The sequence below is a fragment of the Archocentrus centrarchus genome, chromosome 7 (assembly GCF_007364275.1).
Source record: "Archocentrus centrarchus isolate MPI-CPG fArcCen1 chromosome 7, fArcCen1, whole genome shotgun sequence".
Classification (NCBI taxonomy): domain Eukaryota; kingdom Metazoa; phylum Chordata; class Actinopteri; order Cichliformes; family Cichlidae; genus Archocentrus; species Archocentrus centrarchus.
In genome coordinates this window covers 13,431,150-13,445,794 of record NC_044352.1, presented here as the reverse complement: position 1 = coordinate 13,445,794, position 14,645 = coordinate 13,431,150, and the positions used below count along the sequence as shown (strand labels likewise).

General features: G+C 40.1%; 1 protein-coding gene across 1 annotated transcript in view; it reads right to left on the bottom strand.

Moving 5' to 3' along the window:
* The window catches only part of LOC115782933 (cadherin-4-like), a 267,755-nt gene that overhangs the window by 9,344 nt on the left and 243,766 nt on the right, over window positions 1–14,645 (bottom strand). Inside the window, exons 11-14 of the mRNA XM_030733471.1 lie at window positions 13,603–13,859; window positions 6,795–6,937; window positions 2,185–2,424; window positions 537–773 (exon numbers count right to left, since the gene is read on the bottom strand). Coding sequence (XP_030589331.1) covers window positions 537–773; window positions 2,185–2,424; window positions 6,795–6,937; window positions 13,603–13,859 — 877 coding nt within the window. The remainder of the gene's footprint in view (window positions 1–536; window positions 774–2,184; window positions 2,425–6,794; window positions 6,938–13,602; window positions 13,860–14,645) is intronic.

Sequence of the window (14,645 nt, the reverse complement as noted above, 5' to 3'; positions counted from 1 at the left end):
AAGATTTCAAAACTTGGTGTGCGTTATTCCAGTAAATCAAGTGAAATAGATTAAATTAGAATTGTGTGTCACTGTGAGTCAATAGCAGTTGTAAAATAATGGAAAATTCTACATAATATAAAATTTAAGAAAAATGTTGGTAAAAACATTACAGTTGGAGGTCAATTTATCTATTGGGCTTGCTGTTATGCCATCCACAGCTTGAACTGCAGCACGGCAACAAAGTAAAACACTGACATTAAAGGTGAGACAGATACCAGCAGATTTTCCCCACCAGGAAAAGAATACAAAAAACATCTCGTCTAGAGATGCTGGAGCGGATTACAGCACTTCAGGCATTTATCCATTATACAAACTGTTGTTCACGTTATTGCAGTGTTAAATGTTTAATGTCTGTGCCCTGTACAATACTCTTTTGGAGGAATCGAATCAAAGGGAACTTTTTCACAGTAAATGTGTCCAAACTTTTGACTGGTACTGTGGGTATGCAACATGTCTGAGAGCAGTGAAGCATAGTGGGTGAACTCAGTACTTACTGAGTAGTATGATGATGCAGATGAGAATTGAGATGATGGCTCCAGTACCCAGGCCAGCAGCTGCCACAGCCCCGAGGGTGGTGCAGTCTCCGTTTTCATCACAGGGACACACCTTAACTTTGATGACTGACCTGTTGGACAGTGGAGGGTTCCCCGAGTCTGACACAATTATGGGGACTTCATACACTCCTGGCTCTAAATATATTTGGTATCGTAGAGTCAAACGGGCAAAATCACCTGTGCAGAGTGAAAAGGAAAGAGATACCACAAACAATCACATTTATTTCTCCAGAAATCTTTTTTTTCCTAGGCTACCACCAGTTAATTCTGAACACTGTGCACCCAATACCACAGGATAAATATAATGCAATACCACTCCCATACATTACATATGATATCTTGATATCTTGACTGAAATTATACATTTAACAATAGGCATTTAATTTTTTAAAATAACATTTAAATTAATGTGCAAAAATCTTGAGTCACCCCTCATTTCTTTATAATTTGCTAGGAAAAATGGGAAATAGGTGAAGTGATTTTTGTGAAACATGTACAAACATAAATGGAAATACAGTATATAAGACAACAAGAGTTTGTGAAATTCAAACGAGCTTGAAAGTAAATATTTGGTATGACCCCCCCCCCCCCCTTATCTTCATCACTCTGTTAAATAAGCTTTTTTGTAATTTCTTTAAGTAGTCTGCAGGAATAGTTCTTGAACGATATCCCAAAGCTCTCCTTTGGATGTTGGCTGCCTTTTGTTCAGTTGTTTGTCAAGATGATCTCACACTGCTTCAACAATGTTAAGGTCCAGGTTCTCGGGAAGCCATTGTATATATGTATATATCCAGGTGTGTTTTTGCTGCATTGGCAGTGTGTTTGAGATCGTGATACTGAAAAATGAAGGTGTTGCCAATCAAGTGGCGTTCCACTCCATAAGACCAGTTGCCACTGATTTACACAGTTTTTGAGTAATGTGGCATACCTCAGCCTTTTCTCAATGTTTTCCTTCCCTAAGAATGGCTTCTTAACAGTCACCCCTCCACTGAAGCCATTTCTCATGAGGCTTTGGCAAACCGTAGATTGAACAACTGAAGGGCCAGATGCATCTATCAGATCAGATCATGACTCTCAGATACTGTTCATCTGCTACAAATAGTTTTTTTTTTTTAGACCTGCCACTTTTTCTTTTGTCTTCCACTTGTCCAGTTTCCTCACATTTTTTAAGGACATACTGCACACCATGCCAAGATATGCCAAGTTATAAGTTAATAGTTCTTAAGTGGCTTAACAAACAAACAAAAAGCATCAGGCTCAAAGTACAACTGAACTGAAAATGAGTGAAAAAATGCCCTGTGTCTAAATAAAAACTTTGAAAGACCTTCAGAAAGCCTGAAAACCTATTGTTCAAAACCACTTTAGAAAGTCTGACAAAATATATAGGACTGAGGAGTGACTCAACACTTTTGCACAGTGATGCACATGAAAGTGCACATGGTTAATAAAGTATAAGGAGATTTTTGATGTAAGTGTATGGTCAGAACTTCAGTGGTGACAGTATTTAACAATGATCTTAACTAGTGTAAACATTAAAAAAAAATGTATTTTTTTTATTTGTCATTTATCTTGAATGATGACTCCTCACCGTTGAGCCGAGAAATTGTCCAGTTGCGTCGGATGGTGGTGGGAAATGTGGGCAGCTCGAAGACAAAAGGTCCAGCGTTGGGGTCTGTGTCGGCATCAGCAGCAGTGATGTTGACACCGTTGACATTCCTGTACATCCTTTCACAGATCTGAGACTCTCTTGGTATGAGTGCTGGGGGGTTGTCATTAATATCTATCAGATAGATCTGCAGTGTGCCTGTGCCGCTGGCTGCAGGAGAGCCTTAGAGCAGAAAGAGAGAAGAAAAAAATAATATCATGACAGGAGGAAAACATGACAAGAGAAGATGTGTGCAGTGAAAGGGACGATTGAGGGGGGAAGAGAGAGATGTTGAAGGCTGGCAGAAGTGAGGGAAATAATGAAAGAAGATAAAAAGGGAGATACAAAAAAGGAATGAGAAGAGGTGATTGGAGCATTGTTCATTCACAATGATGATAAAAAGGTAGGAATACTGTGGAGCTGCAGGAGAATTTCTACACTTGACAGAAATACTTCAGACAGTTGTGCTTCCCAGCTCTTCTTTTAGGCTTACAGCAAAATCAAACCCCTCACAGTCGATCCAGATGGAGGCACAGCACATCCAATAGTCTGGAGGTACAATAATGATGACTGTAACACAATCAAACAAGTCTCTGTCTATGTGTATTACACTGTACAGTGAGAGTCATTTATGCTTTTGGACAATATTTCAAGCAAAGGGGCCTTTAAAGAACTATTTGTGTATTTTGAAATGACAAACAGAACATTCTCATTGCACACAGTGCTTCACTTAAATACAGTGCATGCTTATGTGCTTATGTCTTAAGAGTAAATCTCCTTAGAACGCATGAAGGAAGCATTTAGGATGTAAAATAAAGGTACTCTTGCAAAGTGAAAGCAGCGGTGAATCATTTTCAAAGTGTGATCAAGTTGTACTACATGTCTAAGTGACTTTTTTGCTTTGTTGAACTCTCAATGACTGTACTACTGGACTGACTCTTTATATTTGCATACATTTTAGGTAACAATCACAAATCTGCAGCTACTACCTAATAGGAAGCTATGAAAATTAGTTGCTCTAAACTTTACACCAGTGTTGTACTGACTCTATATTGTAAGTCTGTGAAAATTGTTGAGGCAACTTGGTCTGATACTGATATAGGCATGCCATTGTAAGTGCTACTTCAACTACAATACTGTCAGCCTTGGAGTGCAATAACATGCACTGGTGCACACGGACACGCTCACACTTCATCTACAGGCACAATCTAGAAGCTTTTGCATTGACTGAACACAGCATCAGACCATCAGCAACTGCATTATGGAGAATTGGGAATAAAAAATAGACACTTTAAACAATCAGGGAGGGAGATATCTAAGCAAAGAGATGAATGCACAAATGCGTATGTGCAGCATGAAAATGTGGCACAGAAACATCTGAAAAAGGGGCACTTAGCAGTATAAAGCTCACAGTTGTTTATTGAGTGTGTGTCAGTGGGTGACGGCCCTTAGCTTCCCCCAATTAGGAGTCATTTCCCTGTCATGCCCCACTGGCCCAGTCATCACATGGAATCAAGCGACCCTAGGGCCCATCTCTGGCATGAGATAAGGGCAATGTAATTTACAAAGATTTATGCAAAGCTTACAGATCTGCCAATTAAATGTGGCAACAGAGCAAGACATTTGCCACAAGAAGGGTGAGACATAGCTGAAGACAGGGGTCTGGAGTGAGTCTGTTATCAGTTTGAGCTCTGTTTGACTGGTAATACTATGATTTATATCAAAGATTGCTTCATAAATTTCAAGTGATTAATAAAGACATATCAAGTCGTCACTGATGGATGTACTGAGTTTCAATGTCTAGAGACATCTGATAACCAACCTACTTTACCTAAAATTCTGTCATGTCTGGACAGAATGTGTTTAAATGAAAACAGTTTTCAAATTATGCACAAACACACTACTATAATGCCAGTATAGATGCTCAACTTACATACAGCTTTGCGTAGGTAAACCCACACTGTATGGTAAAAGCACAGAATTTTAATGCTAACTGAACAACCATAAGAAAGATTAACATATCACACAGACTGTATAATAGATGTCTACATGGACAGTATAAAACATGGATTGACCTTCCAGATTGGAAAAATGAAACCAATGTAGAAGAGTCTTAAACCTGTATTCTATCTGGAGGCCACCAGATGGCAATAACGGTGGTTGCAAAAAAAACCCAAAAAACCAAAAAAAAAAACCCTTCCAGTCCAGTAAAGAAGCGTATGGGAAAATGACTTTCTGTCTTGACCTCTGTAAACACTTCCCTTCTGAGTTTATGGGCTCTGCCACTTTTTTGGGTAACACTGAATTTAGAAATAGGTCTATTCTGTAAATTTTGGTGATACTCTCTGTAAATATGGAGGATTATCTGTGGTATGAATCCGCAGGCTGATTAGCTAATGACTTGCCAATCACAAGATGTTAGCCAGTGAGTGTGTGGTTCCACAGCCAGACACGTATTTAAGGAAATGTAACATTAAAATAAAAGGGTAAAAAAATTTAGTAGTGCCATTAGTATGAGGGTCATAAAACTAGTTGCAATCTAGTTTTATTATTCATGTTATAAGCATACAGATAGTAATTATACATTTCTTCTTATTAGATGCCGTATATGTGTTGCCCAGGTTTATGTACTTTAAAAGCACATCTAGGAACAGCATTGCAAATTAGCTTAGGCCATAAATGTGGTGGTGTGTGGCATGGTTCATGTTACATACGTGTCCCTGTACAAATAAACAATAAACAGCTAATGTAGAGTATTAAATGCAAATTGTACCCATGTACATACTCTGGAAGAGACACACTTTCATAAATGCACTGTTTTAAACGCGCACACACACACACACACACACACACACACACACACACACACACACACACACACACACACACACACACACACAGAGGCTTACCAATTCTCCTGGTTTGTTAATCCTAGCCATGTATGGGGGACATGTGGAAGCAGCTTGCCACAGCTGATAGGAGAATTATGTGGGTTTTAACCAGCTAAATAAATAATTATGTTTGTGTAAATTCCTCAAAAGGATTTGTATTAACTCCTTTTTTTTGATGGCGGATGAGAGATGCGAGGCATGGTGAAAAGACTTGTAGTAAGCTGACCATATGCTCTTTGAAGAATGCATAAATATAAACAATACCATAGGTTGTTAAAAGGAAAATGAGCTAAAAGGTTCTGAAGCGGTCAGATTTCATCGAGGGGGTGTAATAAGTGTACTTCTCACCATGCTGTCACCACCTCTTCATGTCCCATCCTACTATCCTTACTGTCTCATAGTACTTCTTACCATAATCCCTCTCATGTTGTGATGGCTGGCACTCAGGCAAGACCCACATAGACATACAAACATTCACACACACATAACCTGAAAAAGAATTGCTAGTTTCTTTTGTTCTGGCCACAGTCCCACTATCAGCCAAACCTAGGAGAAACATCCATGTCGAAAAGGTGTACTTCACAATGGGGAAGTGAAGAAAACACCCAAACAACAGGAAATCGGTGACATTATCATGATTATAAAGAAGACTAGGAATTAAAAGCAGAAAAAACAACAGGAGCATGTAAACCTATAATCCGGCTGCGTCTCCCTGTATCCACACAGCGGGCTACATATCTTCGTGTCTGACATTGTCAGTCATCACAAATACATGTGCATACACACACACCCACAGGCGCACGCGCTCACATAAATGTGTTTCAAATTAGTGCCTTCACACGTGCTAACACCTATAAACACACCAATGTTTCAAAGCCAGCTCAACTTAAGATAAACGCGCCAGTGCACTGCACGTCACTGATAAGGCAATTTGGAAGGAAAATAGCATTCCCGTTTTACTTAAGAAAACAAGAAACATTCACTTCCACTTGAGAAAAAGTTATTTGTTTGCTGTGATTGAGTTTGTGCTCTGTAATGCCTGAGTTTCAACTCTTTGGCAGAACAAATAATGTATACCACAGAAACTGCACAAAACACAAGGCAGAAGAAGGCTTGGACACAGGATAAGAGAGGCTCAACAGTGTAACTGGTTGTGCAAATCCAGGATTTCCTCTAACTCTAGCCCAGCTCCATGCTTTTATAGTCTTCTAAATCCACACAAAAGTCTCAGTTTTTAATCAGCTGATATACTGCATATACAACACACAGAATTCAGTTACACTTTACAGCTCTGGGCTCTGGATTATATCACATTTCTATAAAATTTGTGGTTGCAAGGGACCTTCAAGTGTACTGAATTTATATTTAGGTGCATATTATACTATAAAAAAAGTGCCAGCTCATATGCCTAAATTACTGCACACTGAAATGTTTATAGAGAGAAAACTTCTAAACTTCTTCAAAATCAACCAACATTCTGATATAAAGTGTGAAAATGATAGTTTGTAGCAGAGAAAGTAATGTTATATTAACAGTAATTTAATTTATAATACTGTTAACTTCATTTTAGGGGGCTCCGAAAGATATATGTAGTAGAAGTGTTAAAAAAAATATTATGCAGGAAGCAGCAAACTCTGAATGCACTTTAAAAGAGGTTCTTACCATTGTCTGTCGCCAGAAATGTGGCTTCATATATGTTGTTTTTTACATAGACAGATTCCCGGTCGAGCATGGCTGTGGTGACTATCTGACCGTTGGTTCTATTGATGGACAGCCAGTCTGCAGGGTCGTTCAGCTTTGAATACCTAAAGACACACAATTACAGATCGATGGAGAAGTTAACGTTCGGCGTTTCCCTGTTTACAAGCAATTAGAAATGTTCTCTTGCATCTGTGCATACATAGATTGGCTCCAAATACACACGCTCTAAAAAATCACGGCAGCCTGACCTTCACACAGTTTAATTCTTCAACGACTTCTTCTCCAGAGCATGCAGTCTACAGTCAATTTCACCTCATTTTTCACTCCTGTGTACCACGCATTGAAGTCAATTACCTCCCTAGTTAAGCACTGATGCAGCTGCCTGTGTAAGTGTGTGTGTGCGTGCGTGTTTTGCATGCCCATTTTCTGGAAGCGTTTGCTTAAGCTCACCCTTGAAAGGTTTATATACATGCATGTTTTAATGCTTGCATGTCTGAAAATGTGTCTGTGTGTGTGTGTGCGTGTGTGTGTGTGTGTGTGTGTGTGTGTGTGTGTGTGTGTGTATATAGGGAATCTGTTACAGTGTGGCGATAGGATGATGGGATCTTGGTACTGATCATCAAACAGTAAAGTAGCAGCCCCCCCGGGGTAAAGGGCAGAGAAGGAATAAGGGATCATCTCCACGACTGAATGGCAGTCTCACTGTTCTTGTTTTGCTGGCTTTTGTTTCTTTTGGTTTGTTTCACAAATTCATTTTTATTCGAGCTCTCACCACTCATGTTGCCTCACCTTGACTTGAGGTTCTTTTGTGTTCATACAATTTTTATTTTTTTTTTTTAGCTCCATCTGTATCTTCTCATCCATGTCTCATTCATACAGAGTTCATCAACAGCCACCTCTGTTGGCTGCAATCTCACTTGTGCTACAAAACATCATCTGTGGACATGTGACACCATGGCCTTGCACACCTATGTTTCTGCATCAATTCCATTTCATTTATTGAATGTTAACTGGGGGGGGGGGGGGGGGGGGGGGGGGGGGGGGCAAGTTGTTATGCGACATACACTTCCAGCTTTTCAATCTATCCAAATTGAAATGGATTTGACCTTAGCCCTGCTTTTATGTTTACTGAATTGTACTTAACTCACCATTAGTGTACAGCTTGCTTGTTTATTTGTGTTCGATTAAATACTGCATAATGGGGGTGGGTGGGTGGGGGTGGACAGAGACTATAAACTCTATCCTGCAGTGACTGAGGTGGGATTTTCCCAGCAGGCAGTGGGCATGATCCGAGGCAGAGCACAGTGTGGGGAAGGGGATCACAGAGATGACATTCCCACACTCTAGACAGATTCACACAGGCAAGCCAAGCCCACAGCCGCTAACAGGCAGACAGTGAAATCACCACCAGGGCTACAGTGAGTCCATCACGGTGGGAGGGTGGGATAAAAAGGGGGAAGGGGGGGTGATCAGGAATGGATAGGAGAGGTGACATTCAGAAGTAGCAGCATGGCTGAACTGATTTTAATGTCCTCATTAAGACTGACTTGATACCTACTGCTATTCTCTGTCCAACTACATTTCTGTTGACTTGACCATGCCAAACTGACAAATGTTCTCTGTCTCTGGAGTGGAGGACAGATAAATGGGTGTACATGTTAATGAGCTGAGGCAAATTAAAGGATCAGTTCTCCCAAATACTAGGGGATATCATGTCTGGAAAAAAACATGGTTTTGAGCATATTAGGTAAATATGTTTACTCTTGCTGAACGTTAACTGATACCTGCTCACGTTTGGCAATATGAAGCTAAATTAAGCAAAATTTTTACTCTCCCTTCTATCTCTCTGTCTGTGTTTTACTTCATTTCCCTGGGTGTGGCTTCTCTCCTGCTCCTGCCTGATCCATGGCTGGCACACCTGTGTCTCATCAGCTCACTAAACCAACTGCTTTTCCAGCCACTCTCCACCAGATTGTTCTGTCAGCTTCAGCAGTAAACTAACGCTCAGGCCAACTCTGATCTGTTTCCTTGTGTATTTCTCTCTCGTGTTAACCAAGTGCTGTCTCTGTGCCTCAGATCTTCCTCATGTGCAAGCCAGCAACCAGTCAGCTACCTGCCAGCCATCCTGTGGTTTCTTCTGCCACACTCACCTGTCAGCCCACTCTCCACCGCCATTCTCAGCCCTGTTCACCTCCCAGCTTTGCCTCCTGTCTGCCTTGGACTCGAGCCTCACCACCACAAACTCTTTTTTGAGTAAAAGCCTAAAAACTGCTCCAGAGTGTTTAAAGCCCTGGAATTTCTGTTATTTATCTGGCAAACTATCAGTCAAAAAGCACATAACTAGAAACATAATTTGCTGCTCTTACAGTTCACTTTTGTGTACAAAAAGAATTGACATGTTAACAGTAATCATTTAATCTTAAAAATATTAATTGTAGGTGGTGCACAGACATGTTAGTGGTGTCAATCTTTTTATCTAACATTCAGCAGAAATTATTATAAATGCATTTTTCAATATACCTGACAAGTGAGCATCACAAAGGAACTTTACTCAGAAATCTCAAAGGTCGGCGTCTCAATATCTGGGCAAAGATTTTCCGCACAGCTCAGTGCCAAAGCAAAAACATTTTTTTTTTTTCACTTGGATAACCGACCTTTTAAAATTAGGGACAGAGAAGAATTAAAGTTGGCAGTGGATAAACATTTGTGTGTGGAGTCATGTTTTTCTAAAATGCCCATGCACCTATTCTTCCCCTCGTTCCACGATAACGCAAGTGCACGTACGCCTTCTGATGATAAAGGCCGTAACACAAAGGTTTGTTCACACAGCATCCACACACTTTAATTAATTCTCTCCAACACCAGTCACTACAAATGTGTAAAATCATATCTGAAGCAAGAAAGTCCTGTATGAACAATCAATTTCCAACACAATGACTCAGCATTTCACTGCAATCACTACTCCTGTTCTTAGGTACTTCTAAAAAAGATAAGGGGAGAATATGGCTGGCTTAAAAGTGTTGTTTTTACTTGCCATAGCTCTGCTGATAGCAAACAATAGGGCTCTGGCCATCAGAGTAATGGCAGGGAAAGCACCCACAGTGTTTTTGTTTACAAGTCCCAACTGTGAACAAGATAACAGTGGGCAACTGGCTGTCACCATTGCTAACTTTTTAATGAAGTGCTATCCTTTTTTTTTTGTCATTTTGTAAAGGTAAACAGTTCTTGTTTCTCTTCTTCTGGAATATGAAATTTGGTTTCAATGTTATTCTGTGTGTGAAACTTTTCCTATTCGTTTCTGTGCCTTATTTCCCATGCTTTCCGAAGCTCTCCTCTACCACAAGGCTTCTCTCATTTGGGAGTTGGTAGGTGTGTGAGTACAGCTGGATGTATGATTAGGCCTGGCAGGTTAGTGATCTTAGCAAGCAGCAGGGAGAGGTATGACATTTATTTTTCAAACCCCCGACCCTGAGGATGAAAAATGCATGTCTCAAGCTTAGCCAAGGCGGTTTGGGTAATCACTTATGCCAGTGTCTCCAGTCCCATGTCTCGACCTTACTGGCTGGGTGTCTGACAGGTGATGCATGATACCTCATTCCTCCTCCCTCTCCCTACCCCGCTCCTGTACACATTGCCTTTTCCCAAATCTCACACTGTCAGTCTGTCCCTTCATTGACAAGCACCTGTCAAATTCAATCCTTGACCTGAGGTCAGCTCACCATGTTCAGCCACTGTCCACTTCCCTCCTCTACAGTCCCTTAGGTCCTATTTCACCTTACTTTTGACTTTTAGGGCTCCCTTTAAATCTTCTTCATGTCTGCGTTTTCTTAATGTATCTTCACCATCAGCCGTTTATAAAGAGAGACAGTGTTTTGTTAAATGCAAAGACATGTACAGCATATTACAGTACATCTAGCACAAAATGTGGTGTAATATATAAAAGTCTTTCCTATTAAAAGAGACACGACAGTTGACTATTACTGTAGATTGATAGGGTTTGGAGGTACAGTACTGTGCAAATGTCTTGAGCCACCCCTGATTTCTTTATATTTTGCTAGGAAAATAGAAAATTTAATTGTGCAGACATACAGCTGTGCTCAAAACCATAGTCCCCTCCAGACTGGTCTCCAAGCTGTTAGACCTGGGCCTGGGCCCATTCCTGTGCAGGTGGGTTTACAGCTTCCTGACCAGCAGACCACAGGTGGTACGAGTGGGTCATTTAGGCAGTTTCTGTTGTCATTTTGATCTAAAAAGGTGAAACAAAATTGTTTGATAATAAATGGCTTCACCCAACCACTAACCACGAGTGAAAGACAAGTTTTTGTGTTATCATGCATCCATCCATCCATCCATCCATCCATCCATCCTCCCTCCCTCTTCCACTTATCCTGGTCAGGGTCATGTGGGGGCTGGAGCCTATCCCAGCTGTCATAGGGTGAGAGGCAGGGTACACCCTGTATATGTTGCCAGCCTGTCACAGTGCCAGTGAGTTATCATTCATACTCTCTGAAAAATGGCCAAAAAACCCCACAAATTCTGCCAGGCTATGTAAACTTTAGAGCACAACTGTAAATAAAAATACAGTAAATAAGACAAAAACAGAGTTTGTGGAATTCAAATGGACTTGAAAGTGAACATTTGGTATGACCACCTTTATTCTTCAACACAACCTGAACTCTTAGACAAGCTCACACTTGGATGCCGGCTGCCTTGTGGATCCACTGAAGTGCCAGTGCTCTCAGTTCTTGTGTCAGGTCTTTGTTGGATTTTTTTCCTAAGTCTTAAGAACATGACTGTCAGATATGGTTCATCTGCTATATATATATATATATATATATATATATTTATATATATATATATATATTTATATATATTTATATATATATATATATATTTATATATATATATATATATTATTATTTAAAATAGATTATTTGCGAAGTTGTCTGTTATGTGCAGAGACAACACTGGTTCATCTCTTGAGTTAGGTGCCTTTCTTGTGCTTGAATGATTCATAGGTCTGTGTTAAGTGGCTTAACAAATGAAAAAAAAAACATTCCTCTGAAAAATGAGTGAAGAAGCAGCCAGTGTTCAAAGAAAAACTTTGAGAGGTCTCCAGAAAGCTTGGAAAACTATTGCTCAAGATCAATTAAAAAAAAAAAGAAAAAGAAAATTACAAGTCTGGCTCCTGGGAAGCAAAACATAAAGACACAACAGGTGGCTCAAGACTTATGCACAATACTGTTTGTACATTGATATCAGTTCTGTGTGATAAAACTGAGAAAAATGGCAAAAATGAAACCCTGAATTTACAATTTTTCAAAAGAACGAGGATAACTGGTGTCCTTGTGCAACGGTCTAGAGTAGATACCTTTTGTGGAAAAGGTAAAAAGCAGTGGGATTGATAGTAATCCTGTCCAGATGGAACCAAATGAATGAGGTGGAGGATTTGCCATCTCTACAGTCTTTGCTTTTCATGTGATGAGAGCCGAGGAAGGAGATCTAGTCTGTGTTTATGTCAGTGGAACTGTGCCAAGCATGCTAGTATAAATGCTAACCTAGATCCAAGATGTACTGTAGCCTTGACAGGTCACGGAAAAGACGGTGGAAACCACTGAGTTAAATCCACAGAGTAGAGAATGATAAAGTGAGAAAGAGAACAGAAAAAGGAGAGTGAGGAGAGAGCAAGGGAGAGAGAAAGAGCCCAGCTGGTGACTTTGGAATCTTCCTAAATTATAATGTACACCCAATTTACTCTCATTTGCTGTGAAATTATCTGGGAAATTTGTTTAGATCTTTTCCCCAGAGAAATGGGAAGGAAGGAGCTGTTAAAGTGCAAGGTGGCTAGAAGGAGGTGGTGTTAATGTCACGCCAAACATCCGTGTTATCAACTTAATTGTGTACTCTTCTGTTCTAGTTATAAATCACAATGCACTCTCTATAATCTGTACTGACATTCTACAGGCACAAATGGAAATTTATGGGTTCTGTAGTTGTATGAACATAATCTAAAGCCTTCTCTCTTCATGCAGAATGCAGAGCAGATTGTTCTTCATAGAACAACACATCTAAGTTTGAAGGGCCCTAGTGCAGTCACAGGTGCTGTCAAACTGACAGCAGGATTTAGAAAAGGCCTGCTGGTCATTTAAAGGTTGGTTTACATTTAAAATCCAGAGAGGCTTAACACAGAGAACGAACACTGCAGGTAGACATAATGCTGTGTCAGGTGTTTGGGCCTCAGCCAGCTGTTCTCTTTACCGCCCCCACCTCGCTCCATCTCTTTTGTTCTCTCTCTGTCATGTTGTGTGAGTCTGTGTGTGCGAACCTGCATGTATGTGCTCATGCAACCTACAGAATGCACACACATCTGATTACCCCAGAGGCTACTGCTCCCTATTAACCTTCTTACCCTCCTTACCCAGAGATCTCTGTTGGCTCATAAACTTCACACAGTAAGATTTTGAGAGATGGGTAATGACAAAATATAGTCCTCTTGTTGAACTTTGACCTCTAACCACTGACATGGAACCTATTTGAGATGATTTTTAGCCCACTGCTGGTGCATATGGAGACATTTCTGCCAGGTTTGTGCTTAAAAAGCAGATAGCCAGACTTACAGTAATTAGACAATAGAGCCTGACCACATAGAAAAATGTTATCTAATTAGATCTAAAAGATACACAAGATCAAAATTAAACTGTTATTGAAATGTACCTAATGAATGTTCCCATTCTGTAGACTGATCTGCCTCTCAGTACTCACTCAATACCTGATTATCTGCTGCATCTGAAGTCTGTCAGGATCTGACGCCGAGAAGGTCGTCAGGCTGGTCCCAGCAGGGACACCTTCCTCAAACCGGATGTGTTTTGGGTTTGTGGGAAAGTAAGGAGGTTCGTTAACATCCTGGACAGATATGGTGACACCAGCTGTTGACTGGAGTGAGGATTGGATGCCAGTGGCCAGGTGGGCCTGGTTGGACACCACCACTGTCAGCATAAAGGCGCGGTTCATCTCAAAGTCTACTGGCTGGAGAAAGGGAAAAAAAGAGTTAATGACTGTAAAGGAAAAGAGGTCTAAACACAGTTGAAACAGTCGAAGTTTTATGAAGCTGTTGCTTGCTTCAACTTCTCTATCTCCTTTGTGTGTAGGTTGCTCTTGTCTCTTCATCATAGTATTTGTTATTTTTTGCTATTTCTCTCTCTCTTTGAGGATATGCTCTATTCTGGGCCAATGCTGTGTAAGATTACTGCTATTGAAAGATAATCTATAAGGTTACACTGTTACCGACAGCAAAACAAACCCTTTAGAGTAATTTTGCATTCCACAAACCAAATATCCCTTTAAGCTTGTACATGAATTTACATCCAGTGGATGTGTATCGCCCACTGTACATTTACCTCTGCATTTATTGACTTTACCTTACAGTCTGTTCTGTTCTGTCTCTCAGTGCTTTAAGAAAAGTAGATTTTCTCTTGCTTGCCTTTGAGATTTCTTAAATTCTTGTCCTTAAACAAGTCAAATGTCCAAGAATAAAAGAACCTGCATTATGTACCTTAACATGTACTGAACGTGAGTGTAATAAAAAAAATACTACAGAGGTGACCAACCTCCTCTGCTCATAGACATTAACTAAACCTCGCAGGCTATAGAGTTAAAGTCAGAGAAAGTTTTAGTTTGGAAAAAGTGATCTTCAATGACATAGGTTGATTATTACTATTATGAACTGCATTATTATATTAATTTTATTTATTAATTCTAAGCATCATGCATGGACTATAATCATTATGCTGATTAGTGTAAAAACCCCTGTCA